This window comes from Balaenoptera physalus (assembly GCF_965194825.1).
Source record: "Balaenoptera physalus genome assembly, chromosome: 1".
Classification (NCBI taxonomy): Eukaryota; Metazoa; Chordata; class Mammalia; order Artiodactyla; family Balaenopteridae; genus Balaenoptera; species Balaenoptera physalus.
Genome location: NC_138882.1, coordinates 187,107,217 through 187,134,404, shown reverse-complemented (window position 1 = coordinate 187,134,404; position 27,188 = coordinate 187,107,217). Strand labels below are relative to the sequence as shown.

General features: G+C 55.8%; 1 protein-coding gene across 1 annotated transcript; it reads left to right on the top strand.

Moving 5' to 3' along the window:
• Positions 1–84: 84 nt before the first annotated feature.
• PLOD1 (procollagen-lysine,2-oxoglutarate 5-dioxygenase 1) lies at positions 85–26,787 on the top strand. The gene is made up of 19 exons (XM_082416699.1): positions 85–279; positions 6,792–6,883; positions 8,297–8,430; positions 8,880–9,043; positions 10,190–10,302; positions 12,173–12,236; positions 13,549–13,646; positions 14,514–14,615; positions 15,190–15,321; positions 16,802–16,923; positions 18,637–18,741; positions 19,167–19,292; positions 19,602–19,743; positions 20,353–20,466; positions 21,147–21,212; positions 21,864–21,968; positions 23,200–23,346; positions 24,116–24,241; positions 25,688–26,787. Exons 1-19 carry the CDS (start codon positions 204–206, stop codon positions 25,841–25,843), a joined length of 2,184 nt encoding a protein of 727 aa, XP_082272825.1. The 5' UTR covers positions 85–203; the 3' UTR covers positions 25,844–26,787.
• The last annotated feature ends 401 nt before the right edge of the window (positions 26,788–27,188 follow it).

The following is a 27,188-nucleotide window of genomic DNA, read 5'->3' as shown; positions in this document are numbered from 1 at the left end:
ACGGGCCCGCAGGGAGCTGCCCGGACTCGGAGAGGCTGCGGGTTCGGGCGAGTCTGCAGGAAACCCTTCCCCCCGGCAGCGCGGCGCGACACCGCCCCCGGGGCGGGCCCAGTGCGTGGCAGCGGGATCGCCGGCCCCGTCGGGAAGTTTCCAGCCTGCGAGCGAGCGCCGCTGGACACGCCGGACGTTCCCAGACCCGGACCATGCGGCTCCAGCTGCTCCTGGCCCCGCTGGGCTGGCTGCTCCTGGTCGAAACGAAGGGTGATGCCAAGCCGGAGGGTGAGGGCTCTGGGCCGGGGGCAGGGGGGGGTGAATCCGGGGCCGGAGGTGGGGTGGGGGGGATGGGGGCAGGTGGGCTGGTCTGGGGGCTGCCTCCGTTAGGACCAGCCTGTAGGGGAGGCCTGGGCTTCCGAGGGGTTCTGGGTTCAGGCCAGTTGTCCACTGAATCAGTGGTGACTTGGACAAGGCACTTCCCCTCTTAGGGTTGCGTTTCCCACTTTCGGGCAGCTGGAGGGGAGGAACGGCCCAAGTCCCGTTTAGTACCCAGAGGGTCAAATAATAATAGCACTCATAATAATAAGGACCATAACTACCTTTGTGGAGCACTGGCTATGAGTCAGACGTCAATTAAGCAGGATCCTAACCTTTGGAAGTGCATCCTTCTATCATTTCCATTTTCCAGCTGGGCAAACTGAGGCTCCAGAGTTGATTCAGTTGCCCAAGGTCACACCGCTTGTGGGCTTTGAAATCAGGATTCACACCTAGGCCTCATAACTATGGAGCGAGGGGCACCTGGGCGGGGTGGGGGACAGAGGAGGTGGCTCACATCACAGAACCGTTTGTACTTTCACCCGTGTCCTCAGTGGTCTGCTCTGCCCCTCCCAGGTGGGTCTTGCTCTCTCCGGGTTGCACATGAGGAAACTGAGGCCCAGACAGGTGTAGTGACTGCCCAGGGGGGATCCAGCTTTGGAGTGGTGGGTCTCAGATCTGCTGGACTCCGGGTCTAGTGCTTTTTCTACAACCCCAAGGCAGATTGGATTTCAAAGTGTGTCCCACTATCCTGAGCGGGTGCTACTCTCCTCCCCAGCCCTCCCTGGACCACCTGCAGGGCCGCCTGGTCAGCATCTGAGAGCCCCAGGAGGACACAGACCGCTGGCGAAGCAGAGCCAGACTGACCACACCCTCCATCATCCCCCGTTCCCCTTGGCCCACTCTTCTAGAGAAACTGGGAACCAGAGTGGGGCAGGATGGTAGTTTAGCAGACGCTTGGGCCAGGAAAAGGGATGGGAACCACCATTTCTTGAGTACTTCCTTTGTGCCAGGTTCTGCCCAAGGCCATGCGTCTCCCGTGGTAAAGCAGTGGTGCTTAATCTCCATGAGGCTTGGTGTTCTAGCCTGCAAAACAGGCATGATGATACCTCCGTCCTAGACCTCTTGACAAGGATTCCGTGGGATGTGGCCTCTTGGTGAGAGTTCAGCTCAATGCCCAGCCCATAAACGCATTTTCTTTCTTGGCCCAGCGCTGCCAGCTTTCCCGGAGTATCCCAGCAGGGCAGTAAGACAGGTCAAAAAATCCAGTGAGGGAGGTGCTAAGCACAGGGCTGGGCTGGTGGTGTGTGCAAAGGTCCTGTGGCCTGGGTCCAGTTGCTGGCCTTTTTTCCCCCTGGGCCTCTCTTCCCTCTGCTTCTGCTGATGTAGGCTCCCTCCACCCCAGACCATGCCAGGAGAGAAACTCCAGCTGCCCAGGGAGGTGATGAAGCCCAGGGAGGTGAGTTGGAGGGACCAAACTGATGACAAGGCTTCGGGTGCCCTGACCCCTAGCAGGCGATGGGAGGGGACAGAGGAGACACAAGGCAGCCCCCACAGAGGGTACAGGATTCAGGGTGTTGCTGAGATAATCCAGGTAAAGTACCTAGTAGATAGTAAGCGGGTCCCCAGGCATGTGGCGAAAGTCAGGCCGCTCTCAAGTTTGAGGCCCTGTGCTTCCCTTGCTCCATTCAGACCCTTTTGATACATAAGGAATCATTGGCCTCATTTTGCAGATAGGAAGCCTGAGACCCTAAACGGTTAAACACCTGGTCTCAGGTTGCCACAGCTGATTGGAAGTGGCATCACTGAGTGGGACTCAGACCCTCTGCCCATTCCTGCTGACCCCTACCTCCAGATGGGGGGGCAGGTGTTGCCGGCAGATGCTGCCTGGGGAAGTCTGCCCAACTGTCCCAGACCCAGGTGGTTGGGAGCCCTCAGCCTGCTGGCCAAGGAGGCAGCATAGGATGGTAGTTTTTCCTACAGGCCTTGCCCAAGCTGCCCACTGGCGTCAGTGCCCTGCCCTGGGGGGCCCCCAGACTGATGTGGGGGACAGAAAAAGGCCTTCAACAAAGCAGCATCCGAGCAAGCAAATTTGCACAGAGCTGAGGGGGCGGGAGAGTCCAGGTGCAACATGGTCCGTCCTTCTTTTTGTAGTTGCTTCTAGCTGAGCCCGCCTCTCTCCCTGGGCCCATGCCTTTCCCTGCAGGCCTTCATCTGGCCACGGAGAGGGAAGGACCGGCCTGAGCCCGATGGCCGCTGAGATCTGAGACTCCAGGGATGCCGGCTGGGCTTGGGCGGGAGCTTCAGGTCGTGCTGTTCCGCCGCAGGAAATGGAGAAGCAGGCAGACCCAGCTGGTTGTGTGTGTGTCAGGGCGGGGGAGTGTGAGGAGACCTGAGGTGGCAGAAATGAGTGGGAGGCCAGACCTGGGGAAGAGGTAGAGTTGGCTCCAGCCCTGGGAATCCCCATCTCCTGGCTTCCGTTCCAGCCCCAGATGGGTGTGGGGGATGGGAGAGGAGCTTCATTCATTCCCACCTCCCCAGAGAGCAGACTGGGTGTGTCATGACCGTGCCTTGGGAGCCAAGGCCACACACTGACCATCCACCCCCTTGCCTGGACCGACACTGCTTGGGGAGAGGAGGTGGCATCTGAAGGAGCACGGCCGAACAGGGCCTGAGTCCTCAGCCTTCTCTTAGGATCCCAGAGAGATGTCTGCACTCCCCGCAAGGCCCCCGTGCCCCACCCCCCCGACTCCCCATCATTCTCACTCTCAGGAACGCAGCTCCTCTCCATCCCTGCCCTCCAGGGCAGCACTTTAGTTCCCCGACCAGGGATTGAACCCGGGCCCTTGTCAGTAAAAGCGCAGAGTCCTAACCACTCCTGGACCGCCAAGGAATTCCCTGGTACTACTGTTATTACTCCCATTTTACAGATAAGAAAACAGAGGCACAGAGAGGCTAAGTTACTCTCCCAGCAATCTGTGGCAGTTTGCCACTCCACTCTGCTCTCTGGTTTGTCTCTGCTGACCCTGGATCATGGGTCATCTATCTGGGGAAACCACTGCTGGACTTTGAGCAGCAGGTCAGGGGGACCAAGAGCCCTGTATGTCGGGCCTCACGTGGGCCCTGGCCTCAGCCCAAGGCAGCTGGCTGGACCAGACAGAAAGCAGGTGGGCGGGACCCTGGGCCACGTTGTCACCCTGTAGGCTGCCCAGAGCTCTGGCTGTGCAGTGAGTTGGGGAGAGACCTCACCCAGTGACTGGAGCGGGTGCCCACACTGGGGAGGTCTGAGAGAAGGTGGCTGGAAATGCTGGATTCAGTCTACAGCTGGGATTCCCAGCATTCCGGGATGTTGGACGGGGAAACAGTGCGGTGAAGGGCATGGGCATTTGGAATTCCACCTCATTTCCTTCTCACTTCGAGGTCCTGTGACCTCGAGGTTATATAGCCTCTCTGTGCCTCAGTTTCCTCACCTGTAGAAGCGGGGGTAAAAATATCACCTACCGCACAGGGTGTTGATGGTTAAATTTGATAATGAATGTAACACGCTTCACGAGGTGCATGGCATCCAGAAAAGGCTCAACAGTGCTAGCGGTTACTAATCATCTCCACACCACAGGGCTCCTGAAGGCCAGACACTGCACCTGAGGCCCAAGTCACACTCAGTCCGAGTCCTGGGGAGGGGGAGGGACACCAAGGAAATAGAGATGTGGGCCTGGCCTGGCAAAGGGAGGAGCAAGTTTGTACTGGTACTTCACCTGCTGTGCACACGGAGACGGGCCAAGGACTGACTGGGTAAGGGGATGAGATTGAGGAGGGCTTCCTGGAGGAAGTGGCCTGGGGCCTTTTCAGGGGAAGGAGCAAGTTTTGCAGGCAGGACAAAGGAATGCGGTGCTGGCTGGGTTCAGCGACGCAGTTTCATGGGGCTGTTGAGGGGTGATGCCAGGGTCCCTTACGGGAGGGACCTGCCTTGCGTTCTCTTGCTGTGAACCACCTCCCAGGCCCCTGCATTGGAGCCCAGAGTCAGAGGACCAAGGGATGTGTTGGACCAGCGGTTTCTAAATGTGGCTGACATCAGAAATCACCAGGGAAATGTAGGACAAATCCAGACTCCTGGGTCCATCTCAGATCTCTGGTCCTGGGGCCCAAGAATGTGGATTTCACAACCTCCCCTGTGATGCTGATATGCAGGCAGGTTTGGGGCCCTCTGCGCTGGGGGATTTTGTGGGGTCCTTGGCTAGGAGAGTGGGCGTTGTGTTGCCCAAGGAACCCAGGATTTGTTAAGACGCCATTGCAAGCACCTGGCAGGAAAACTGAGCGGAGACAGGCTGGGCAGGAGGAAGGGGGCGTGTGGGGAGGGTCCAGCATGGCCTGAGCTGGTCAATCTCATTAGACAGATGGAGACGGACGCCTGGCCACGTCCCAGGCCTGAGCGGTGCGTGCAGAGGTTAAGAGAGGGGATTCTGGGTCCAGGTATCTGTGTCCAAATCATGGTGCTGCCACTTCATGGCTCCCTTGGGCAGGTTACCGTGTCTGAGTCTTGGGTTCCTCACTTCCCCTCCCCCACTTCCTGACTTCAGGAGCCCTGGTCCAATGGAGAATCCAGAATCTCACATAGATACACACGCTGGCTTTTTCCATCCATGAAATGTGACACTCTTCCTGTCCCCAGCAGCCCCTGTTGTCGACAAGAGGGCCTCAGAGCTGGGGCTCTGGCTCTCCTTGCCTGAGGGCAGACTTAACCATCCTGGCAGGAGCTGGGGGGAGCCCTTCCCCAAGTGTGAGCAGCACCCCTCTTTCCTGGACCCCAGGGTCAGATGGTGAGGCTTCCCCTCTCCACATCTGCCTAGTGAATCCACCCGCTTCTGCCCCAGGTCTCTGGACCCACCCACAGCGGATTCTTGCCAATCCTGGCTGGGCCACCTGGCACCAACCCCTTGCTCTGGGACCAGCAGCCTGCCCCTCGGCTCAGCCAGCTCTGTCAGGCTGGACTCCTTTGTTCTTTTACCCCAGGCTCCTCCTGACTTCCTGGGGAGGTCGAGGTGGGAGGGCCTTACCTGCCTGTGCTGGCCTGGCCACTTGGTGAGTCTGTTCACCCAGAAAAGTGTTAAGACCTGGACCCCAGGGAAGTAAGGCTCAGCCAGTGAAACAATGATGGGCGCTGCAAAGTGGGGTCCTGCCCTCTGCCCAGAGAGAGGTCAGGAGAAATCCAAGAAGGCTTCATAGAGGTGGTGGCAGGGAAGAAGTGTCACTGGCCCTGGGACCTGGAGGAAGGTTAGAGAAAGAGCAGAGAGAGGGAGCCCTGGCAGGAGGGAGGAGCCCAGCCAGGAGGAGGGCCCACTCAATGGAGGGAATGAGTGTGTCACCAGGCCAATCAACGGAGGCCTTGAATGCCAGAGCAAGGCGTTTGCCTCTCAGTAATAAGCACCAATAATAGCTTAGTGTGTCCCAGCATCCCAACAAGGATTTTACAGGCCTGATCTCGTTTAATTAGTCCAGCAGCCCTGGGAAGTAGGTACTACTACTATCCCTATTTTACAAGGGGGAAACCAGCTCAGAAGGGTCAAGGACTTGCCCAAGGTCACACAGTTGGTGAGGAGCAGAGAGAGCTAGGAGCCTAACCAGGCCAGCTACAGGGAATTTTTTTTTTCCTCTCCTGTGCAGCGCGGCTTGTGGGATCTCAGGTCCCCGACCAGGGATTGAACCAGGGCCTCAGCAGTGAAAGCCCGAAATCCTAACCACTAGGCCACCAGGGGACTCCCAGAGCCTTCACTTCTCATAGAACACAGCCTCAAAGTATGGTCTGGGAGGGGCTTCTTCAGGGCTCCCAGAGATGGCATCTGGGAGTGTTTCCAGCAGGTTCTGTTGCAGAGGCGAAGCCACACTACAGAGCCCAGAGAGGTCCGTCGTTAAAAAGGTAGCATAGCCGCTCTGGCCAAAGGCCAGGATTTCAAGTCAGTTTCCACTTCAGGCCAGCTCTTATTGGTTCTCACAGTGTTGGGAGAATCCAAGGCCAAGTGAGGCTCAGCAAGAAAGTCTGTTGGGATTGATTAGCAATGTCTGCCCTGAGTGCGGGCATGGAGAGCTGTGATTGTTGCCAGGCTAATGTCTGATATTGGCCAGAGAGGTCCTCCTGTTGTTCAGCATTCAGAGCGAATCCCTTCCTCTGCTCCTAAATCCAGAGAGACCCAGTCTCACAATGCGAGGTGCAGACGCCTCTGCTCTGGGTACTTCCTGCCACATTGGTCAGTTACCAGATGAATGGAGCCCTGAAGGAGAATTGGGAGATGCAGGTTATGTCCCAGGTCTGTCATTAACCAGCTGAGTGATCTTAGGTGTGTCTCTTCCTACCTGGGCCCTGGGCCCTTGTCTATAATGGGTTGACATGAAGATACATCCTGTGGGATTTGACACATCCCGCTGGGCACGGTCATCCACTCCTGCTGTCACCTCTCTTCATCCTTCATTCCCTTCTCTATCCCTAGACAACCTTTTGGTCCTCACAGTGGCCACAAAGGAGACCGAGGGGTTCCGACGCTTCAAGCGCTCAGCCCAGTTCTTCAGCTACAAGATCCAGGTAAGGGGCTCCCCAGGTGGGGCAGAGATAGCCGATGGGTGGTGGGAGAGTCCAGGAGCTGGATGTCTGCCTTTCCCAAACTGACTTGGGCCCAAAGGGAAATCTTCTGGAAAAGTAAGATGGGAAGAACATAAGCAAAGTCTAGGAGGTGCTGTAGATAGAGGGTGTGTGGAAGGTGAGACTCGAGAGGTATGTGGGAGTGCTCATGTTAGTGCATAAGACTCACCGGGGGACCTGTGGCTAGTTTAGAGAGTAGGGCCTGGGGATCAGCATTTCCACAAGGCCTCCCAGGTGATTTGGGGATGCCCTCATCTGGATATCTTACCTGTATAAACACTGCTGTAAAGAAACACAAGCTAACGCCATGTCCATCAGTGGCATGGATTTCATGTCCTGTGCTTGCAGTCTGTGGGGCTGAGCCCTGCAGGGAGAGATTCCTCCATTTCACTGAGTGTGCTGAGTGCCTCCTTGTGTCAGGTACCGTGGTTGGCACTGGGGACAGAATGATGGACAAGACAGACCAGGGCCCTGCCTACACAGCTTGCAGTCTAGTGGCTTTAAGCCAGAAAGAAAGTGTATTAGTTTGTGGCTTCCCTGGTGGCGCAGTGGTTAAGAATTCGCCTGCCAATGGACGGGACAGGGGTTCGAGCCCTAGTCCAGGAAGATCCCACATGTCGCGGAGCAACTAAGCCCGTGCGCCACAACTACTGGAGCCTGCGCACCTAGAGCCCGTGCTTCGCAACAAGAGAAGCCACTGCAATGAGAAGCCCGCATACTGCAATGAAGAGTAGCCCCCGCTCGCCACAACTAGAGAAAGCCTGTGCGCAGGAACAAAGACCCAACGCAGCCAAAAATAAATAAATTAAATAAATAAATTTTTAAAAATTCAATATAAGAAAGTGTATTAGTTTACATAAATGGGGCTTGAGGCAGAGGGTTGCTTCAGGCATAGCCGGATCTAGGAGTTCAAGCAGCATGGTAAGGGCCTTGTCTTTCCATCTCTAGGCCCTGTTTGTTTTCATTTGCAGACATGCTCTCTCTACATGGTGGCAGGATGACCACCAGCCGTAGACCCACATGCCCCAGCTTCACAACCTCAGCAGAACAAGACAACCTTTCCTTACCTTTAACAGAACAGTCCCAGGGAACACTCTGATAGGCCCTACTTGGGTTACATGCTCAAACTGGTGGCTCTGGGAGAGATGGGAGTCTCTGATTGGCCAGCCATGGTCACATGACCACACCAGGCACCTGCTCAGCCACACATATGTCTTAGAATGGTTTCCCATGGGGGGGGAGGAGGTGCTGGATACAGACAGAAGCAAAGATGTGCACTGCCCAGGTGGGGCTGGAAATTGAGCTGGCCAGATTTTTCTTTACCAAAAGCTCATGTTAAGGGGCCTTTCTCTGCAGGCGCTGGGGCTGGGGGAGGACTGGCACGGGGAGAAGGAGATGTCGGCAGGTGGAGGGCTGAAGGTTCGACTACTGAAGAAAGCCCTGGAGAAGCACGCAGACAAGGAGGACCTGGTCATTCTCTTCACAGACAGGTAGGCAGCTGAGAGGTAGAAGAATATTCTAGAATGAGGCCCTGCCAGGACATCAGGGATGAGGGGGGGTTACTCTAGCTAAGGTTGCCTGCAGTTTTAAGGGGTCTATGAACCCCAGAAAAGACCCATGTCCACTCTTGGTGAAAAGATGTGTGGGGGGACCTGCCCAGGTATGGTGAGCTATGCTTTGAGTGTGAGATGGGCACAGATTATGGGGACCACGTCTCTGCCCAGGCAGGGGGTGGAAACGTGGTGGGCAGGGGCAAAGGCAACAGGGCAGATCCATTTCCCAGATGTGGCCTGGGGCTGGCGTGGGAGGAGGGGGAGAGCCTTGATCCCTGGTCTCCTCCTGCCTGTACCCTCCTGAGCCCCTGCCTCCCTCTCCCCCGCCCCTTCTCCTCCCTGTTCACCTCTGCCCTGCCCTGTCTTCTCCCCGGCTCTGGCCACAGCTACGACGTGCTGTTTGCCTCGGGGCCCCGAGAGCTCCTGAAGAAGTTCCGGCAGGCCAGGAGCCAGGTGGTCTTCTCTGCCGAGGAGCTCATCTACCCAGACCGCAGGCTGGAGGCCAAGTACCCGGTGGTATCTGACGGCAAGAGGTTCCTGGGCTCTGGAGGTGAGGAGCCCGGGTGCGGAGTGTGTGGCAGGCTGGGCAGGCTCCAGAGGGGCCCATCTGCTGCCTGGGTGAGGACCCCCCCTGGCTTGACATCCCATGCGGATGGCTCACAGGTCCTGAATGCAGAATGTCCTCAGTAGAACTCCTGATTTTTTAACTCTTAAATCAGCTTCTCTGCAATCTTCCTTGTCTCATTCAGTAGCCCCCCATCTGCACAGGGAAAAACAGGGAGTCACCCCTGATTCCTCCCTTGCCTTCCCGCACCGTAGTCCGTCAGCAGGTCACATCACTCCCAATTCAAAAGATCTCTGGAATCTGCCCTCTCATGTCCACGCCCCTTGCCCCTGCCTCATGGGGCCCCTGGCATAGGCAGTAGTCTCCTAACTGCTCTGCCAGCCTCCACCCTCGCCCCTTGCAGTCCATTCTCCACCCAGCAGCCAGATGCGAATCTACACACATCACTCAGTGACTTCCTACTGCACAGAGAATAAAATCCGTATTTTATTCTGGATTCCTCTGTCCAGCCACGGAAGGGGGATCCGCCCCCAGGGACCACGTTTCCCCATCGGCCAGGAGAGTTAGCACAGCCCAGATGGCCTGGCCCTGGCCCAGGGGTAGAGGTGTCCCCTGGGGCAGGGCCCTCCCTGGCTGCCCACCTTCTCCTTTTTCTCTTCCCTTCTCACCAGTCTGCACTGTAGCCTGGGGGCTGTGTGGGCCTTACCCTCTAAGCCCTCCTGTACTGTGTGACCTTGGCTCAGCCTCTGCCCTTCTCTGGGTCAAGTTTCTCAGATAACTGTAGAAAAGGGGCTCCAAGCCTAGGCCCCACCAGCCCTGCTCTCCTGGGCTTCTGGTCTAATTCATTTATTCACCACCTGTGTGGTGCCCAGGACCTGAGCTGGTGCAGCTTAATGGACAGCACTGATTCTTCTCTCTGGGCTCAGTGGGAACTTGTCACCAAGTGGCATTAACTGGCAGACTGTTTCCAACCTGTAGACATCACCTCTTCTTAATCCAGGAGGGCTTCTGAGAGGAGGCAGGGCTTATGGGTAAGGAAGTGGGAGGTGGATGAGAGGGGAGGCTGGGAAGAGGCCCCTGGCTTAGAGGCCGGAAGCTAAGTGTCTGTCTCTGTGTGTCCCCCACCCCCAGGCTTCATCGGTTATGCCCCCAACCTCAGCAAACTGGTGGCCGAGTGGGAGGGTCAAGACAGTGACAGTGACCAGCTCTTTTACACCAAGATCTTCTTGGACCCGGAGAAGAGGGTAAGAGGCAGTGGGTGGGACTGTGGGATCTTGACGCTGGATTCCCCCAGACCAGGCTGCACTGGGAGCCGCACCTGCCCCCGAGGCCTGACCCACTGGGTTGGGTATTGACACTCCATTTATCTATTCTTCGATTCACTCATTTATTCAACAGGTATTTATTGAGTGCCTGTGGTGTGTGAGACACTATCAGGTGTAGGGCAGGGATATGGCAATGAACAAGACAGCTGGGGTCTCTGCCCTCGTGGACCTTCAAGCTGGGGACACAAGGAATTTACAGCCTCGTGTCAGGTGGTGAGGATGGTCATGAAAGGAACTGACAGGCTGAGCTGCCCCTGCCCAACCCTACCTGGAGGGTTTCTAGGGGGCTGATGTGATCTTGGCTGGACCTGGGCCCCAGAAGCTAGGCCTCTCAGCCTGTCTCAAGGCAGGGATCATTGGGGAATTCCCTGGTGGTCCAGTGGTTAGGACTCTGTGCTTTCATTGCCGAGGGTGCGGGTTCAATCCCTGGTTGGGGAACTAAGATCCCTCAAACCACGTGGCAAGGCCAAAAAAAAAACAACACAGAGATCATTGAGGGGAATGGAGGTAGTAGAACTGGGCCAGTGTAGCCCCAAAGCCAGCCAGTGTCCTCTGGGCAGGCAGGAAATTTAGGGAGCCCTTGAGGGGGGTCAGTATTCCTGGATTCTTCCCTGCTTACCCCACCCCCAACCCCTGTTTATTCTGTGCTGCGTGACATAGGGTAACTCACTTTCCCTCTCTGGGCCTCGATTTTTGTTATCCGTGAAATAATGAAATGAAGCAATTGGACTTGTGCAGTGGAAACTATGAACTTGATCTTTAGTTAGCTCAGTCCTTCCTCCTCCTTCCCCTTTGCCTCCAGTGACATTGCTAGCAGAAACCCATGGTCGAAAACAAAACAGTGGAGCTGTTCTCTGTGGGATGAGGGCTGAGCCTAGAGTGTCACTTGGCCTGGCCTAGGGTTCCATGAGACACAGTCAGATCTCGAAGAGGCAGCATTATGCAGTGAACGTGGACCTCAGGGCCAGGCTGCCAGGCTCAGATGCCAGCTTAGCCAGTTACTAAGTGTGTGACCTTGAGCAAGTTATCCAACCTCTCTGTGCCTTGTTTGTTTGGTTTTTTAAAAAATTTTATTTATTTATTTACTTATTTGACTGCGTTGGGTCTTCGCTGCTGCACACGGGCTTTCTCTAGTTGCGGCGAGCGGGGGCTACTCTTCATTGTGGCGCGCAGGCTTCTCATTGCCGTGGCTTCTCTTATTGTGGAGCACGGGCTCTAGGCACGCGGGCTCCAGTAGCTGTGGCTCTTGGGCTCTAGAGCGCAGGCTCAGTCGTTGTGGCGCATGGGCTTAGTTGCTCCGCGGCGTGTGGGATCTTCCCGGAGCGGGGCTCAAACCCGTGTCCCCTGCATTGGCAGGCAGATTCTTAACCACTGCGCCACCAGGGAAGTCTGTGTGCCTTGTTTTTAAATCTATAAGGGTGTTGTGTGGATTAAGTTAATGTACATATAATACTTAGGATGTGATTGGCACATAGTAAAGTGCTAAACAAGCATTTGTTATGACTATGGTTGTTGTTGTAGTTGAACCAGCTGTTGCCTTAGATTCCTTCCAGTTCTGAGGGTCCCTGGTTCTCTGTGAATAGAGCCACTAGACTAGTAGATCCCAGGGGCTTGGCCACTGGCTGGCCTTCCCAGGGCTTCCAGCTGCCCTGATGTGACAGGGCACATCAGTGGGTGTGGGGAAAGGAAGTGGCAGAAGTGGGAGGACAGACTCCCCACACTGGGTGATGGAACCTTGTCCTCTGCCAGGGCCTGTCCCTGCTGCAGCCTGGTGCCCTCTTTCCTGCAGGAGGGGATCAATATCACCCTGGACCACCGTTGCCGTATCTTCCAGAATCTGGATGGAGCCTTGGGTGAGCAGCCCCGACGGGGAGGGGGATCCTGAGAGGAGTGGTAAGGAGATGAGGGTTCCAGGCAGGACCTGAGCCTAGGAGGTTCCTCTTGGGTTGTTGTGCTGGGATGTCACCCACCTCATCCCCAGGTCCCCAGAGACCACCTGGATGTCCTCTGGGGGCAGAGCTGTGTCTCTCTGGGGGTGGAGAAAGGAGGGCTAGGAGGTCATTCCAGAGAGCCTGCCGGACACCAAGGCTCAGCCTGGGAGGAGCTGGGTGATGCAGTCAGTGGGTACCTGATCCCTGCCCTGCATACCTGGTCTTTAGAGGTGAGCCTGCTTCACCTCCTTCCCCTTCCCTCCCACCTCCCACGTGAAGACTTCCCGGGCTGGGGGCAGGGAGTTGATGGATGACTTCGGAAGCAGAGAGGCCATTTGGCCCTTGAAACCACAAATGCTCTTGGCCTGGTCCTGTCGGTGGCTGGTGATGACATTGCTTTGGTACTATCTTGCTGGGTGACCTCAGGCAAGAAACACACACACCCGCCTCGGGCCTCAGTTTTCCCATGCTTAGAAAAGAGAATTTGGACCAGATCATTGATTGGTGATTTAATGGGGTAAATGGACCCCTTTGAGTATCTGAGGAGAGCTCCAGCTCCCCTCCCAGGGAGGTGCAGAAGCATTGCGCGCTTTGGCCTGTGGGTTCTGGGAGTTTGTGAACCTAGGTTAAGAAGCTGGGTCCAGGCCACCTCTTAGGTGGATCAGGAGCTTGCACAGAGGGGCTCCCATCACATGATCACCCACCACAAAAGGCCTCCCAGCCCGGCATCTTCTCAGGCCTCTGGGAAAAGGGCCTTTTCTAACTAACTGTCAGGCAAGGCAGCGTCCTACCCGCTGTCTTACGTGCAGACTGACCAGGTCAGAGCTTGGGTATTGGGACCCTACTGCAGGGGCTTTCTCCACCGGGACAGGATCTGTCCCTGCCCGACCCAGGCCTCCCTGCTGGTTGAACTGCACCTGGAGCTGGGATGTTTCAGGTCTTTGCTTGCTCCCATCCTCTGCTTCCGGCTCTAATAAGTAATCACAACAAACAGTAGGGGTTGCCATGGATTCCATGTTTACCACGTGCCAGGCGTGGTGCTAAGTACTCGAAGGACACGGAATCCTCCCACTCTAACCCCCATTTTACAGATGAGGAAACTGAGGCTCAGAGAGGTGAAGTGACTAGCCCAGGGCCTCACTGGGGGAGACTTCGGATTCTAGCCCATCCTGTCAGCCCTGGAGCTTGGCCTGTGGGCCTGATGCTGGACAGGTCTCTACTTTCTGCCCCCCAGATGAGGTGGTGCTCAAGTTTGAAATGGGCCAAGTGAGAGCAAGGAACCTGGCTTACGACACCCTCCCAGTCCTGATTCATGGCAATGGGCCTACCAAGGTAGGGAGGGGCCCCAGCTCCCGGGGGAGAGTGGGATGTGGGTCCAGAATCCCAATTGTGCTCCCACTGTGACGCCACCGCTTCTCCTTGGGGTCAGGGCCACCCACCTGGGACCCACTCATTGCCTCTGACCTCACATCTGAGTGCAGTGTGGTGCCTTCTCTCCTCACTGTGGTGGTTGGTGGTGCCCTGTCCATCTCTGCTGGACCACAAAGGAGGCTCCTGTCCCTATCCAGACCCAGACTGGGCTGCCCTCAGTCATCTGTACTCTGCCACTCCCGGGCAGGCTTGTTTCTACATTCAACAAACATCGATTGAATGTTTGTACCAGGGCATGAGGCCTCGCCAGCCCTGAACAGGACAGACTGTTCCCTGTGCTCCCAGAGCTACAGAAGGGGCGGGGGAACAGGCCAGACCCAACTGGCCCCTGGGGAACGGGCCCCTGGATCACAGCACATTTCTTGAAGTGTGGTCCTTGACCACCCTCGTCAGAATCACGTGGACGGAGGGGAAGGAGAGGGTGTTAAAATGCAGATTTCCTGATGCCACCCAAGAGCTGCTCATTTGGAATGTCTGCAGGGGTGGGGCTCAGGAATCTGCATTTTACAAGCTCCCAGGAGATCCAAAGATGAAGAAGCACCGGAGTGCTGAGTCCTCCCTCCGCCCTCCCTCATAGCCGCTTTGGTGATCTCCAGGGGGACGGACATGCTCTCCAAGTCCCACCCCAAATAAAGCCACATTCCTGGCCCCTTAGGGGAGGCTGGGGTGCAGGCCCACAAGGGGCCCAGGGAGATGTGACTTGTTGGTTGGGGGGGGCGGGGGTGGGGGCTGAGTCTGTTTCCTCTCAGACCCCCCGTCTCCCCACAGCTGCAGCTGAACTACCTGGGCAACTACATCCCACGCTTCTGGACCTTTGAGACGGGATGTGCTGTGTGTGATGAGGGCCTGCGCAGCCTCAAGGGCATCGGGGTGAGGCTGCTGGACCCCGGGGTTCCGTCCCTCGGGGAGGGGAGGATGGTGGATTCTGGAGACTCTGTTGTCTTTGGTGGGAGGTAGAGGGGTCACCTCCCTGTCTGGGGTTCCATCCACCTCCTCCTCACCCACACACCTCCTCCTGGAAACCTTCTCAGACTACACGCTCCAGCTTCCCCCAGATGCCTGTGTTCCGGTTTCTTCTGCCTGGTCCTTCAGGTGCTCCTGCAGCCTTCTCCCCATCCCACGAAACTTACTCCTCATTTAAGGCCCACTTCAGACCCCATGCCAGCCAAGCTCTCCCAACGGCGTGCCGTCAACCCGTCCTCGCTCCAAGTCTGGGCTCACACTGCTCTCGTCCCCGGCAGGGACAGCCTCCTGCTGCTTCCCTGCCGGTCCCGGCCTCTGCCACCTGCACATCCTGCTTGGAGCGCCCCGGCCCAGGCCCCTTTCCTGCTAAGTCCACAAGCGTCTGCCTGTGGCTCCAGATCCCTCAGGCCATCCTCGGGGCTCAGCGGTGGCACAACGGCTGGACATCACCGGACTCTTGTGCCACCCTCTCCCCATGCAGGATGAAGCTCTGCCCACGGTCCTGGTTGGCGTGTTCATCGAACAGCCCACGCCGTTCCTGTCCCTGTTCTTCCAGCGGCTCCTGCGCCTCCACTACCCCCGGAAACGGCTGCGGCTTTTCATTCACAGCCATGTGAGTAGCAGGCACTTGGTGGGGTCGCCGTGTGGCTTGGGTCAAGGGCTCAGCCTCACGAGACGCCCTGAGACCTCTGAGGAAGTGACTGAACCAGGGTTGTCTGGGCCAAACGGAAGTGGGCAGTGGGCTGTATCCCCAGTCGCTGGGTTGACTCTGGAGTCAGACTGGCCGGGTTTGAACCCCAACATCACTGCTTATATTAGCTGTGTGACCTTGGGCATGTTATTCAACCTCTCTGGGCTTCAGTTTTCTCATCTCTTAGGTCTCTTAGATAGGGATAATGTTAGTGCAGGCCAGGAGAATTGCTGCAAGGGTTAAACAAGTTGCACAGTAGGTGCTCTCAGCTGATGTCATTGTCATTGTTTCCCTTCCTGCTTCAGGCTGTCTTTCCTGATTTGATCTGGTGATAGTCAAATTGGTTTTCATTCTTTGAGTACCTTCTGAGGAATCGGGGAGGGCCTGGAGGCCTGCTACTTTGTGGCTAGCAGGACTAGCTCCCTCCCTTGCCTGCCTCTCCTTCCCAGCCAGTTAAAGTCCCACCTCTCAGCTTTTGCTGAGAGAAGCCAAATACGCTCTCCAAATTCTACCTGCTGTTAAGGCTCCTTGTCTTCCCTAGAGTCTTCTCAGCTGCCCCGTCTAGGGTCACCCCTTTCCGAGACCTCTCGGCCCTGACTGTCTGCACCCCACCCCCAGGGACCTGTGGTCCCCCACTCAGCTCAGCTCTGCGTGGGTCACAGACATTCATTCAACTGTGCCACCTGGAAACAGGAGGAGGGTGTAGGCCCTGCCCTTGGGAGGCTCCCAGCTTCCCTGGAGACATCAAACCTCACACGCATGAACTGTGACTTTGTATAGAAAAAGAGAACTGTTCCAGGCAGTCTTTGAGGACCTACTTTGTGCTCTGACTTGTTGACTCCTTGCAGTGACCCCGTGAGGGAGGCATGATCGCCCTCCCATTTTACAAAGGAGGAAACTGAAGCTGAGACAGGTGAAGTGACTTGTCCAAGTTCATGCAGCTAATCAGAGCAGAGCTGGACTTCTCTCTGAACCCTGGGTTTGTTTTTAAACACCCTGCTCTTTCCGCTTCCCGGTGCAGGGGCTCCAGGTATAAACTGTTTTTCAAAGTGCACTTTGAAGATCGCCTGGAGCGTTTTAGAGCAAAGCAGACCCCAGGGCCACACCCTGGACCAGCAGAATCAACGACTATGGCTGTGCGGCTTGTGGGGTGAGGGGCACTGTCCTGGTGACAGAGGCTCTTAAGAGGCCTGTGGGCCTGGCCTGGTCAGAGGAGGATGGTCAAAGGATGGGCCAGGAAGGGCACTCCGGGCAGAAGGTCTGGTGTGGGCAGAGTTCTGGGGCTGGGAAAGCAGATGGCCAGGGATGTTCCAGGCATGACGGAGAGCAGCCTGCAGTAGCAGAAGGTGCTGTGGTCCCTGGGGTGAAGCCTCATTCTCACCCTCCATCCCCTCACCCCCAGGAGAAGCAACATAAGACTCAGGTGGAGCAGTTCCTGGCAGAGCATGGCAGCGAGTACCAGTCTGTGAAACTGCTGGGCCCCGAGGTGCGGGTGGCGAACGCGGACGCCAGGAACATGGGCGTGTGAGTTGGGTGTCACAGCAGAGGGGCTGCAGTATCAGGAGCACCAGGCGGGGAGACAGGTTCAGAAGGCTGTGTGGTCTCCAGCAAGTCCTGCCCCTCTCTGGGCCTCAGTGTTCCCATCTCTCAAATGGGGAAATAGTTGGGCCAAGCTCGGTGCTCCTGGGAGAGGCTGAGCACTGTCATTTAGATTCAGGAAGCAAATGAGAGAAAGAGGAAGGACTGGAGGGTCAGAGGAGATAAATGCTGACAATTAGAGAAACAATCTCTGATTTTTTTTTCCTTTATCATTAAAACAAACAAGTAATTTGTGTTGACTATAAAAGAATTAGAAAGTCCAGATCCGAGACTGGCAATTTTTTTAGAAAGGACTAGCTAGTAAATCTGTGTAAATTGGCTTTGTGGGCTCGGCCGTGACCACTCAGCCCGGCTATTGGAGCACGATTGAGCGTGGCAGTGCTCCAGTAACATTTTATTTATCAACACTAAAATTTGAATTTCATAGGATTTTCACGTGACTTCTTTTGATTTTTGTTTTCCCCAACCATTGAAAAATGTAAAACTGTTCTTACAGACTTGTGGGATGGGGTGGGGAGGGATGGATTGGGAGTTTGGGATTAGCAGATGCAAGCTATTATCTATAAAATGGATAAACAACAAGGTCCTACTGTATAGCACAGGGAACTATATTCAATATCCTGCGATAAACCATAATGGAAAAGAATATGAAAAAGAATGTGTGTGTGTGTGTATATATATATATATGTATAACTGAATCACTTTGCTGTATAGCAGAAATTAACACAACATTGTAAATCAACTATACTTCAATAAAATAAATTTTAAAAAAACAACAAACCGTTCTTAGCTCATGAGCTAACCAGGCAGTGGGCTAGATCTGGACTGTGGCCCGTAGTTTGCTGAGCCCGGCACCAGATAAACAAAAAGAACATAGTTTTTTTTTTTTTTTAATTTAACTATTGTTGACTTACAATATTGTGTTAATTTCAGGTGTACAGCTTCAGATTCTTTTCCATTATAGGTTATTATAAGATAGAGAATATCGTTCTCTGTGCTGGACAGTAAATCCTTGTTGTTTATTTTATATGTAGTGGTTTGTATCTGTTAATCCCATACTCCTAATCTATCTCTCCCCCTCCCTTTCCCCTTTGGTAACCATAAGTTTGTTTTCTATGTCTGTGAGTCTATTTCTGTTTTGTAAATAAGTTGGTTTGTATTATTTTTTTAGAATCCACGCATAAGTGATATCTTATCACATTTGTCTTTCTCTGTCTGACTTACTTTACTTAGTATGAGATTTTTAAGATTTTGGGTACAAGTTGCCAAACTATCCTCCAGAAAGGCAGAACCGGTTTACCCATAGCCCCGGGCAGTGTAGGCACCTGTCTGTGGGCCTGCTCTCGCCAGTAGCAAGGTTTTCAGGGCACTAGACACCACTTGCCAGGCGCTGGGTCTTGTCTTGACAGCTCCGTAGCCCAGGGGTTGGGTCTCGGAGTTGCGAGGGACCTGGAGGTGGCTGGTCCCAGCCTGCAGCAGGGCCGGCCTGAGCTCCCTAAAGACCCTTGGCTGGTACCTGGTGATCGCAGATATGGGCAATGGTTGGGGACTGCAGCCTCGGGGTAGCTCTGGGATCCTGGGTGGGGAGGCTGGCGCCAGAACCCTGTCCCCGCTGACCCTGTGTCCCCCTCCATGCAGGGACTTGTGCCGGCAGGACCGTGGCTGCACCTACTACTTCAGCGTGGATGCCGATGTGGCCCTGACCGAGCCCAAAACCCTGCAGCTGCTAATCGAGCAGAACAAGTGAGGCTTGGGTGGGCTGTGCCTGCTGGAAAAGCAGGCCCTCAGAGCCAGGGCTCACCATGCCCCTGGGCCTGGGCCTGGGGTGGGAGCCCCTCCCCTGCCTTTCTCCTCCTCCCCCGCCTTGGCCTCACCTATGACCGCGGGCTTTTCCCAGCCTGGCTACCTTGGTCTAGGATGTTCCCCAGCTCCTGGCTACGAGACCCCAGCCTCACCCCCCAAATCCCATCCCCGCAACCCCCCACCCCAGCCTTTCCTGGCTGCCCTGTGGGAGGGAGCTGGCACCAGATGGGCCAGACCCAGCTCCAGGCCCTACCCTAGGGAGGTGCTTGCAGGGTGAAGGCACTCTCCCTCCCCTTCCCCATACCTGGGTCTGCCCCAACCTCCCTGTGGCAGAGGGACTCCCTCTGAGGTGCTTCCTTCCCCAGGAATGTCATCGCCCCGTTGATGACCCGCCACGGGAGGCTGTGGTCGAACTTCTGGGGGACACTGAGTGCAGATGGCTACTACGCCCGCTCCGAGGACTACGTGGACATTGTGCAGGGGCGGCGTGTGTGAGTACCTGCAGGGTGGGGGGCACCCTCATCTGCTTTCCTCTTAGCCTCACAGCACTGCCCTCCCCAGTATTCCTGTCCTGCTGCTCTCAAATTCCTGTTTAACTGAAGAAAGGAAAACTGCAGTCAGACACACAGAAGGACTTCCTGATAGTTATCCTGGGCCCATGTGCCCAGTGTAGGGGAATCAAATCACCACCATCGTGCCCTCCCAGCCTGTGACTTCCCCTTTCCTCCTCCCCCTGACCCCCAGACTATGACCCCTCGCCATCGCCTGTGGCCCCCTCCATCTTCCTTTCTTTCCCTTAGCGGCGTCTGGAACGTGCCCTACATCTCAAACATCTACCTGATCAAGGGCAGTGCCCTGCGGGCTGAGCTGCAGGAGATGGACCTATTCCACCACAGCAAGCTGGACCCGGACATGGCCTTCTGTGCCAATGTCCGGCAGCAGGTTAGCCTGGGCTGGGCAGTCAGAAGAGGCCCTGTTGATGGGGAAGATCGACCACCTTGTCACCATAGGCCCTGCAGCTTCTGAGATCCCAGCAGGGCTGCTTCAAGGCTGCCAGGCCCTGGTGGGGGCACTTGGGGCCCCGGGCATGAGGGCTGGTCCTCGGGATCTGCAGGATCATTTTTTCACACCATCTCTTTTATTTACGTTTTCGACAGAGCCTAAAGAAAACTTTCTACCTAAAACTTTCCACCTTTACTCCAAGTAATGTGCCTGAGATGCCCTTACCCTATCCCCGTGCCCCACACAATATTATTTTGTGGCTATTTTAAAAACTGTGATGGCAGGGTAATGTTTCCCCTGTGCCCACAACTAACTCCAGGATCAGAACACCATCCTTTTCTTTTGCACATTCATTCTTTCATTCCTGTTCAGTCCTCCAGGAAGTCTTCCTTGATTGCATTCCCAGTGTCAGGCCTCATCCAGGCACTGGGGAGATGGGGTGAACTCGAATTTGGTGGGCAGAGGAGGCTGCAGTCGTGCCCCCCACCCCGCCCCTGGGGGTGTGCAGGGGAGGGGGAGGGTCTCTTCCATCCGGCCCGTTCTCCCCAGGATGTGTTCCTGTTCCTGACCAACCGGCACACCTTCGGCCACCTGCTGTCCCTAGACAGCTACCAAACCACCCACCTCCATAACGACCTCTGGGAGGTGTTCAGCAACCCCGAGGTGAGGCCCTTTGTGGGTGGGCAGGGGTGGGAGCGGAGGGGACCCCAGTGATCCTGTGGCCTGAGGAGCCTCCCTCTCACAGCCCGACCTTGGCTGGGACCCCAAGCCACCCCTACCCCCGCCGCCTCCCTCTGCCCCAGGGGGCTTGTTGGGCAGGATTTCGGTGGGGAGAGGAGAATATCTCCAGAGGCAGTGCCGTCTGGTGGAGGAGGGACCAGGAGTCAGAGGCCGAGGTTTGTGGTCCATCAGCTGTGACTTAGTTGAGCCTCTCCACCTTTGGGGCCTCAGTTATCTTAGCTCTAAAATGGATGTACTATCCCAGCCTGCCTCACCTCTGAGGGTGTTGTGATGATCAGAGGAGGAGAAAGTTGTGACAGCATCCCTAGACGTTGCAAGCTTGTGGCTGATGTGGGCACATGTACATACCTGCAGGCAGACCTGTACACACATGCACACACGTGTACACGCACATGCAGACACCCCCTCCTGCAGGCACACTTGTGCACCCATCAGCTCACATGACCCAGTGGCATAGGCACATACCGGCTCCCTCCCACCGCGCCCCGCAGGGGGCTTGCGGGGCAGAACTCCATCTTGGAGCAGCTCATGCAGTGGAACAAGGGGTGAGCCCCAGCTGGCCCAGGCAGGCCTGAGAACCCCACCTCTCCCACTCCCCACAGGACTGGAAGGAGAAGTACATCCACGAGAACTACACCAAGGCCCTGGCAGGGAAGATGGTGGAGATGGTAAGGACTGGAGGCCCTTTGGGAACAAAGCTGCTGGATTCATATCGGCACCTGCTGCGGGGGGGGACAAACAGCAGAGGAACAAAGCCAGCCGACCTGGGCGGGGAGAAGGCACCTTTCTATGCTGTGGCACTGCTTGGGGTGAGGGAGTGGACAGTGGGATGGGCCCCCTCCTCTTGCTGGCACTTTCCAGCTGGAGTCTGCAGGGGCCTGGGGGTGCCTGACGCTTCTTCCCTGGCCTGAACAAGAAAGGAGAAAATATCCCCAAATGTGGTCTCAACTGTGGACCGTGGGCCTAGGGTGAGAAACAAATGCTTCTCTGCTTCTCCCGGAGCCTGCGGGCCTCTGCTCCCTGGGGGCACTGGGGATACGCATGTCCCTTTCCTGGCCCTGGCCCTGGCCCTGGCTGCTCTTGGCTGAGAAAGGCCAGCTCTGAGCTCTGCTTCCTTCCCCCTTCAGCAGCTCCCTGAGCCCCTGCTCCCTGCGGACACTCGTGGGGACATGGAGGGCTCACAGACTGGAGTGTGTGGGACTGGGCATAGACCACATGAGGGGCCTTGCCTGCGGTGGGTTGTGCAGAGGGCCACGGGGGCAGGGGAGAATGCGGTGAGGCCACTCTGGACACTGTGACCGAGTCCCCGCCCTCCTCAGCCTTGCCCAGACGTCTACTGGTTCCCCATCTTCACGGAGACGGCCTGTGATGAGCTGGTGGAGGAGATGGAGCACTACGGCCGGTGGTCTCTGGGAGATAACAGGGTAACAAGATAACAAGGGGTCCCAGACGCCTGGATTGCCACTGGGGGTGGCTGCCCCTCCCCCATGCCTGCCCGCTGGGCTCTTTTCCTGGCAAGCCAGCAAACCTCTCTGCGACTCTTGGAGATGGGGGCACTGGCAGGGGTGCCTGCGGGCACTTAGGAGTAGAGGGATTGAGAAATGGGATGGGGCGTTGGTCCTCAAGCTGCCATAGCCGCTGGGTGACTTTAAGCTGCCTTAAGCTTAAATTGCAAGTTTTCCAGTTCCTGGTTTCTGATTAGAATGATTTAGCTTCCTTCCCCAGATCAGGTGTGGATGGAGATGGGGGAGGAATGAGCAAGTGTGGGACGCAGAAGAATTAAGAAGCAACAGCAGTGCCAAGTTCACCAGACAGCAGAAGCAAGGGGCGTGGTTTATGTGACAGGCTGTGCATTCCCTGAAGGAGGAATTCATACGTCTTGGAAAGTTCAGGAACCATTTTTAAAGGCACATGAGCCCCTGGGCCTATGTGCCTCAGAGACCAGCTAACCTTTGGGCTGGCAGCTTGACTAAGCAGTGGTTCTGGTTACTGCCTAATCTACGTGCTTGGTGGCAGAGCTCATCTGCAGAACCCAGTAACTCGAATAGCCCATGTATGGGGTCTGGTGAACCCTCGTGCTGCACTGACCGGGCCAGCCCTGGGATGCTAGGGCCCCAGCTAACCTGTGGCCTTCTGCATTGGTTTTCTGTGCTGTGGAACAAATCACCACAAAGTTTATCAGCTTAAAACAACACCCATTTATTATCTCCCAGTTTCTGTGGGTCGGGAGTCCGGCTCAGGGCCTCACAAGGCTGCAGTCATGGTATCAGCCGGGATTGGGGTCTCATCTGAGGCTTGGGGTCCTTTAACAAGCTCATGTGGCAGAACTCATTTCTTTGCAGCTGTAGAATTTCAGGCAGCTTGCTCCTTCCAGGCCAGCAGGACACAGAGTCTCCCTCTTCAAGATCCTCCTTGAAGGGCCCACCCAGGATGAGTTCCTTTTTTGATTAACCCGAAGTCAATAGACTGGTTACATTAATTACATCTGCTAAACCCCATCACTTTTGTCCTGTAACCTAACCTTATCCCATTGGGTTCACAGGTCAAAGGAGGGGATTAGACAGAGCCTGTACACCAGGGGGCTGGAATTCCAGCGGGGTGGTGGGTGGCCCATCTTAGAGTTCTGCTTACCACACTCTCCTTGGTCACTTCCAGGACAACCGCATCCAGGGTGGCTACGAAAACGTGCCGACCATAGACATCCACATGAACCAGATCAACTTTGAGCGGGAGTGGCACAAGTTCCTGGTGGAGTACATCGCCCCCATGACGGAGAAACTCTACCCGGGCTACTACACCAGGGTGGGCGTGCCTGGGGTGCAGCCAGGATGAGGGCTTGGGGTGGAGTGGCTGGGGCTTGTGGGGGGGAGGGTGTTCCTGGCTTGGGGGAGAAGTGACAGAATATTTGGTCTCCGGGAGTGAAGTCTCCTCCCATCAGGTGTGAGGCGGGGCCCCGGGAGGCGTCTAGGGTAATGGAAGGCCACTGGGCCTCTAGCCTCTGACTCACCCCTTTGCATCTTTCTCTGTGTACTTAAATCCTGCCTCAGTGACTCCTATGCTAGCCCACCAAACAAGCCCCCAGTTAGCTGGCCAGCGTGCCCATTCCTTTAGCTCCTGCCTCATGTGTCTTTTGACTGTCTCTTTGGCTTTTGCACTCCTTCTCTCAGTCACCTCCTCTTTAAATGGTTTTCTCCAAATACCTGCTTTGAGTGTGCCTGGGCCTTACCCTCAAGGAATCACCAGCCAGAACTGGTCGTGAGGATTAAGTTCATTTCCTCCCTTCTTTTTCTCCCCTCCTCTCCTCTGCATCCTCTCTTTCTCCCTCTCTTCCCTCCTTTCCTCCATGTCCTCCCCTTCTTTCCCTTTCCTTCTTTTCCTTCCCTTCCTCCCCACATTTTAACTGAGAACCTTTTCTGTGCCACACACTGGAGAACACAGCATAAACAGACCTGCCCTCCCAGCCAACGTTCCAGCGACTGGATGAGGGGTCCCTTCTGTGCACCCCTGCCTTTCCCGGCCTTCGGGGGCCTCTCTCTAACTCCAGTTCTCTCGTCCCGCTTCCTCGACGCAGGCCCAGTTCGACCTGGCCTTTGTTGTCCGCTACAAGCCTGACGAGCAACCCTCGCTGATGCCACACCATGACGCCTCCACCTTCACCATTAACATTGCCCTGAACCGGGTTGGGGTGGATTACGAGGTGAGCGGCGGCCACCTCGGGCCGGGGGCAGGCCGGGGGGAGGGCTGGCTGGGGAGCACTCACAAGGTGGTCGGGCAGAGGGGCCCTGGGTATGCCGGTGCCAGAGAACCCGAGAGAAAGGGTTCCAGGTCCATGGGGACGGCTTCTTGGACGGGGTGGGTTCAGAGCACAATTTGGTGGGAGGGAGAAGGCTTTAGACATAATAGAGCAGCGGCACAGGAGGACCGGGACCAGACCGCTTGGACCTGGGTCCTGCCTCTCCCCTCACCAGCTCTCTGTAACATATAACCAGGCACGTTTCTTAGCATCTCAGTTTCCTCACGTCTTAGATGGGAAAACCTAGAGAGGCCCCCGTAGAATCGTGAGAATTAAATGAGTTCATCCAGGTAATTGCTTACATGGACCCATAATGAGTACTCAAGGAATGATAGCTATTAGTAATCAAAAGCTTAGGGTTTTCATCATTCTTGAAAGTAAGATGCAGCTTTGGGAATGACAGGACAGAGTTAGTGCAGGTGCGGGGCACAAGCTAGAGGCCAGAGGGGAGGGCTAGGGAAACCAGGAAGACATGAGGGTTTGGAAGGAGCAGTTGAGGGCCTCAGGGCCCCAGGGAAGGCCTCTAGGTGTGATCAGCTAGGGAGCCAGCCATTCATTCATTCATTTACTCCTTAAGCTACTATTTTCTAAGAGCTTTTTGGGACTCAGTCCTGAGCAGGCACTGTGAAGGACACCCATAAAAACACCTATCATTTTTTTTGAGAGTTTACAATGTATCAAGGTTCTCATAGGGGGTGATGTTGCCCCTCTCCCTGGGGGGGACATTGGTAATACCTGAAGTTGTCACAACTATGGGGGTGCTACTGGCATCTAGTGGGTAGAGGCCAGGAATGCCCAGGACACCCCCCGTGAGAAAGAATTATCTGGCCCATGGTGGTGATAGCTGTACAGCAGTGTGAATGTACTTAATACCACTGTACACTTAAAAATGATTACGATGGGAAAGTTTATGATATATGTATTTATCCCAATTAAAAAAAAAAGGGGGCGGGAAATTATCTGGCCCAAAATGTCCGTAGTGCTGAGGTTGAGAAACTGAGCCCTAAGCTCTTACTTGTATCATCTCATTTAATTCTTACCACCCTGTACAGTTTAATGCCCATTTTCCAGAAGGGGAAACTGAGGTTCAGGTTGGTCACAGAGTTAGTTGGCCCTGCCCAGTGCTGCCTACCTGCAAGGCCAGTGCTCTTGATCCCTTGGTCTTTGCTGAGTGTCTTCCTTAGGCAGCTCATGGCCGTCGCTCTGCAAGGCATCCCCAGGCAGGCTGTGCTGAGAGCCCCTTGGCTGTGATGGCTCAGATGGGAGAATGGGGGTAGTAGGGGAAGGGCCCAGCGTCCCATTGGGGAACTGGTGCTTCCTGTTGGGGAACTGACACCTCCTGTCTCCCAGGGCGGGGGCTGTCGGTTCCTGCGCTACAACTGCTCCGTCCGAGCCCCACGGAAGGGCTGGACTCTCATGCACCCCGGGCGACTCACGCACTACCACGAGGGGCTCCCCACCACCAAAGGTACCCGCTACATCGCAGTCTCCTTCGTCGATCCCTAATTGGCCCCGCCCGGCCACCACAGACCTTTTCCTCTTTGTCAACAACCACTGCCCAGCAGCCTCTGGGACCTCGGGGTCCCAGGGAACCAGATCCAGCCTCCAGGCTCTTGACCTCTCATTGCTCTTGGAGCCGCCATCAGAGAGACTGGGCCACAGGCTAGAGGCAGAGCACACCTCCTTGGCTGGGACTTTCCTGGTGCTCCGGACACAGCCCCGGGAGAAACTGTTCACTTTCACTGCTTTGTAGCAACTCATCCTTTCCCATTCGTCTTCCTGAAAAACCTCTTCCGGCAACACTTGAGCAGAAGAGGGGCTGACCCAGCTGCCCAGAGAGACTCTCGGGGTGAGAAGCCATGCCCCAGAGCTTCTCCCCAGCAGAGCTGCAGCCCCGGGGAATTCTGCTCCAAGCTTCAGGGTTGACACCGAGACCTGGATCAGACTCAAGTCCCCACCCTGACCGTGGGACTGCTGAAGCCCCATCCTCCCTGGCTCCTATCATGAGAGCAAAACTCTGTCCCTTGGAGACGGTGACTCAGAAAACCTCCTGGGAGACAGGAAATGCACGGATGCCACAGCCCCATCCTCTACTTGACCCTTGCTGGGGGCGCAGAGCAGGGAGTGCTGTGTCCACACTGCACTGTGTCACCCTGTCTTGAATGCCTCCAGAGAGAGGGACAGACAGTCAGAAACAGGAGAGTTTCTACTAAAGGTCATTCAAACCACTGAGTGGGAGATGCTGGGGTGGGCGGGTGTACACATGTCAGGGCGGGTGTCTGCAGGGAGAAGCTTTAACAGCTCACGATTGGCAAGGAAGGCCAGCCGTGGGTGACTTGGCAGATTGGGTCAGGCAGATTGGGTGACTTGTGTTTCCCACACCCAGTCACATGTGATCTCCATGTCATTTGTATATTCCATAAACCCTCCGTATAAGCCAGGCACTGCTACCTGGGGCATACTGTGTCATCTCTTAAGATCTGAGTCTGGTGTCACCCTCCTCCGAAGCCTTTGCTGACCACCCTTCTTGCAAACGTGAATGTCAGGGAACAGTGAACTTCTGCCCCACCATACCCTGGGCAGATCTGTAGCACCAATAACACTTCAGGGCATTTATTAATAATAAGCAGTAACCTCTATCCGTCCCTGCTCTGGGCGGGGCGTCGTGCATGTCAGGCCGGCTCAGCACGCAGTCCTCTGGGCTAGGGGCTAGCATCACCTTTTTATAGATGAGGAAGTGTAGGCTTGGAGAGGCCAAGTGATTGGCCTAAAGTCACACAAGTGGTAAGGACAGGGATTTGAATATGATTTCAGCAGAAATCTGGTCCCTGCCCCCCCCCTCCCCCCACCG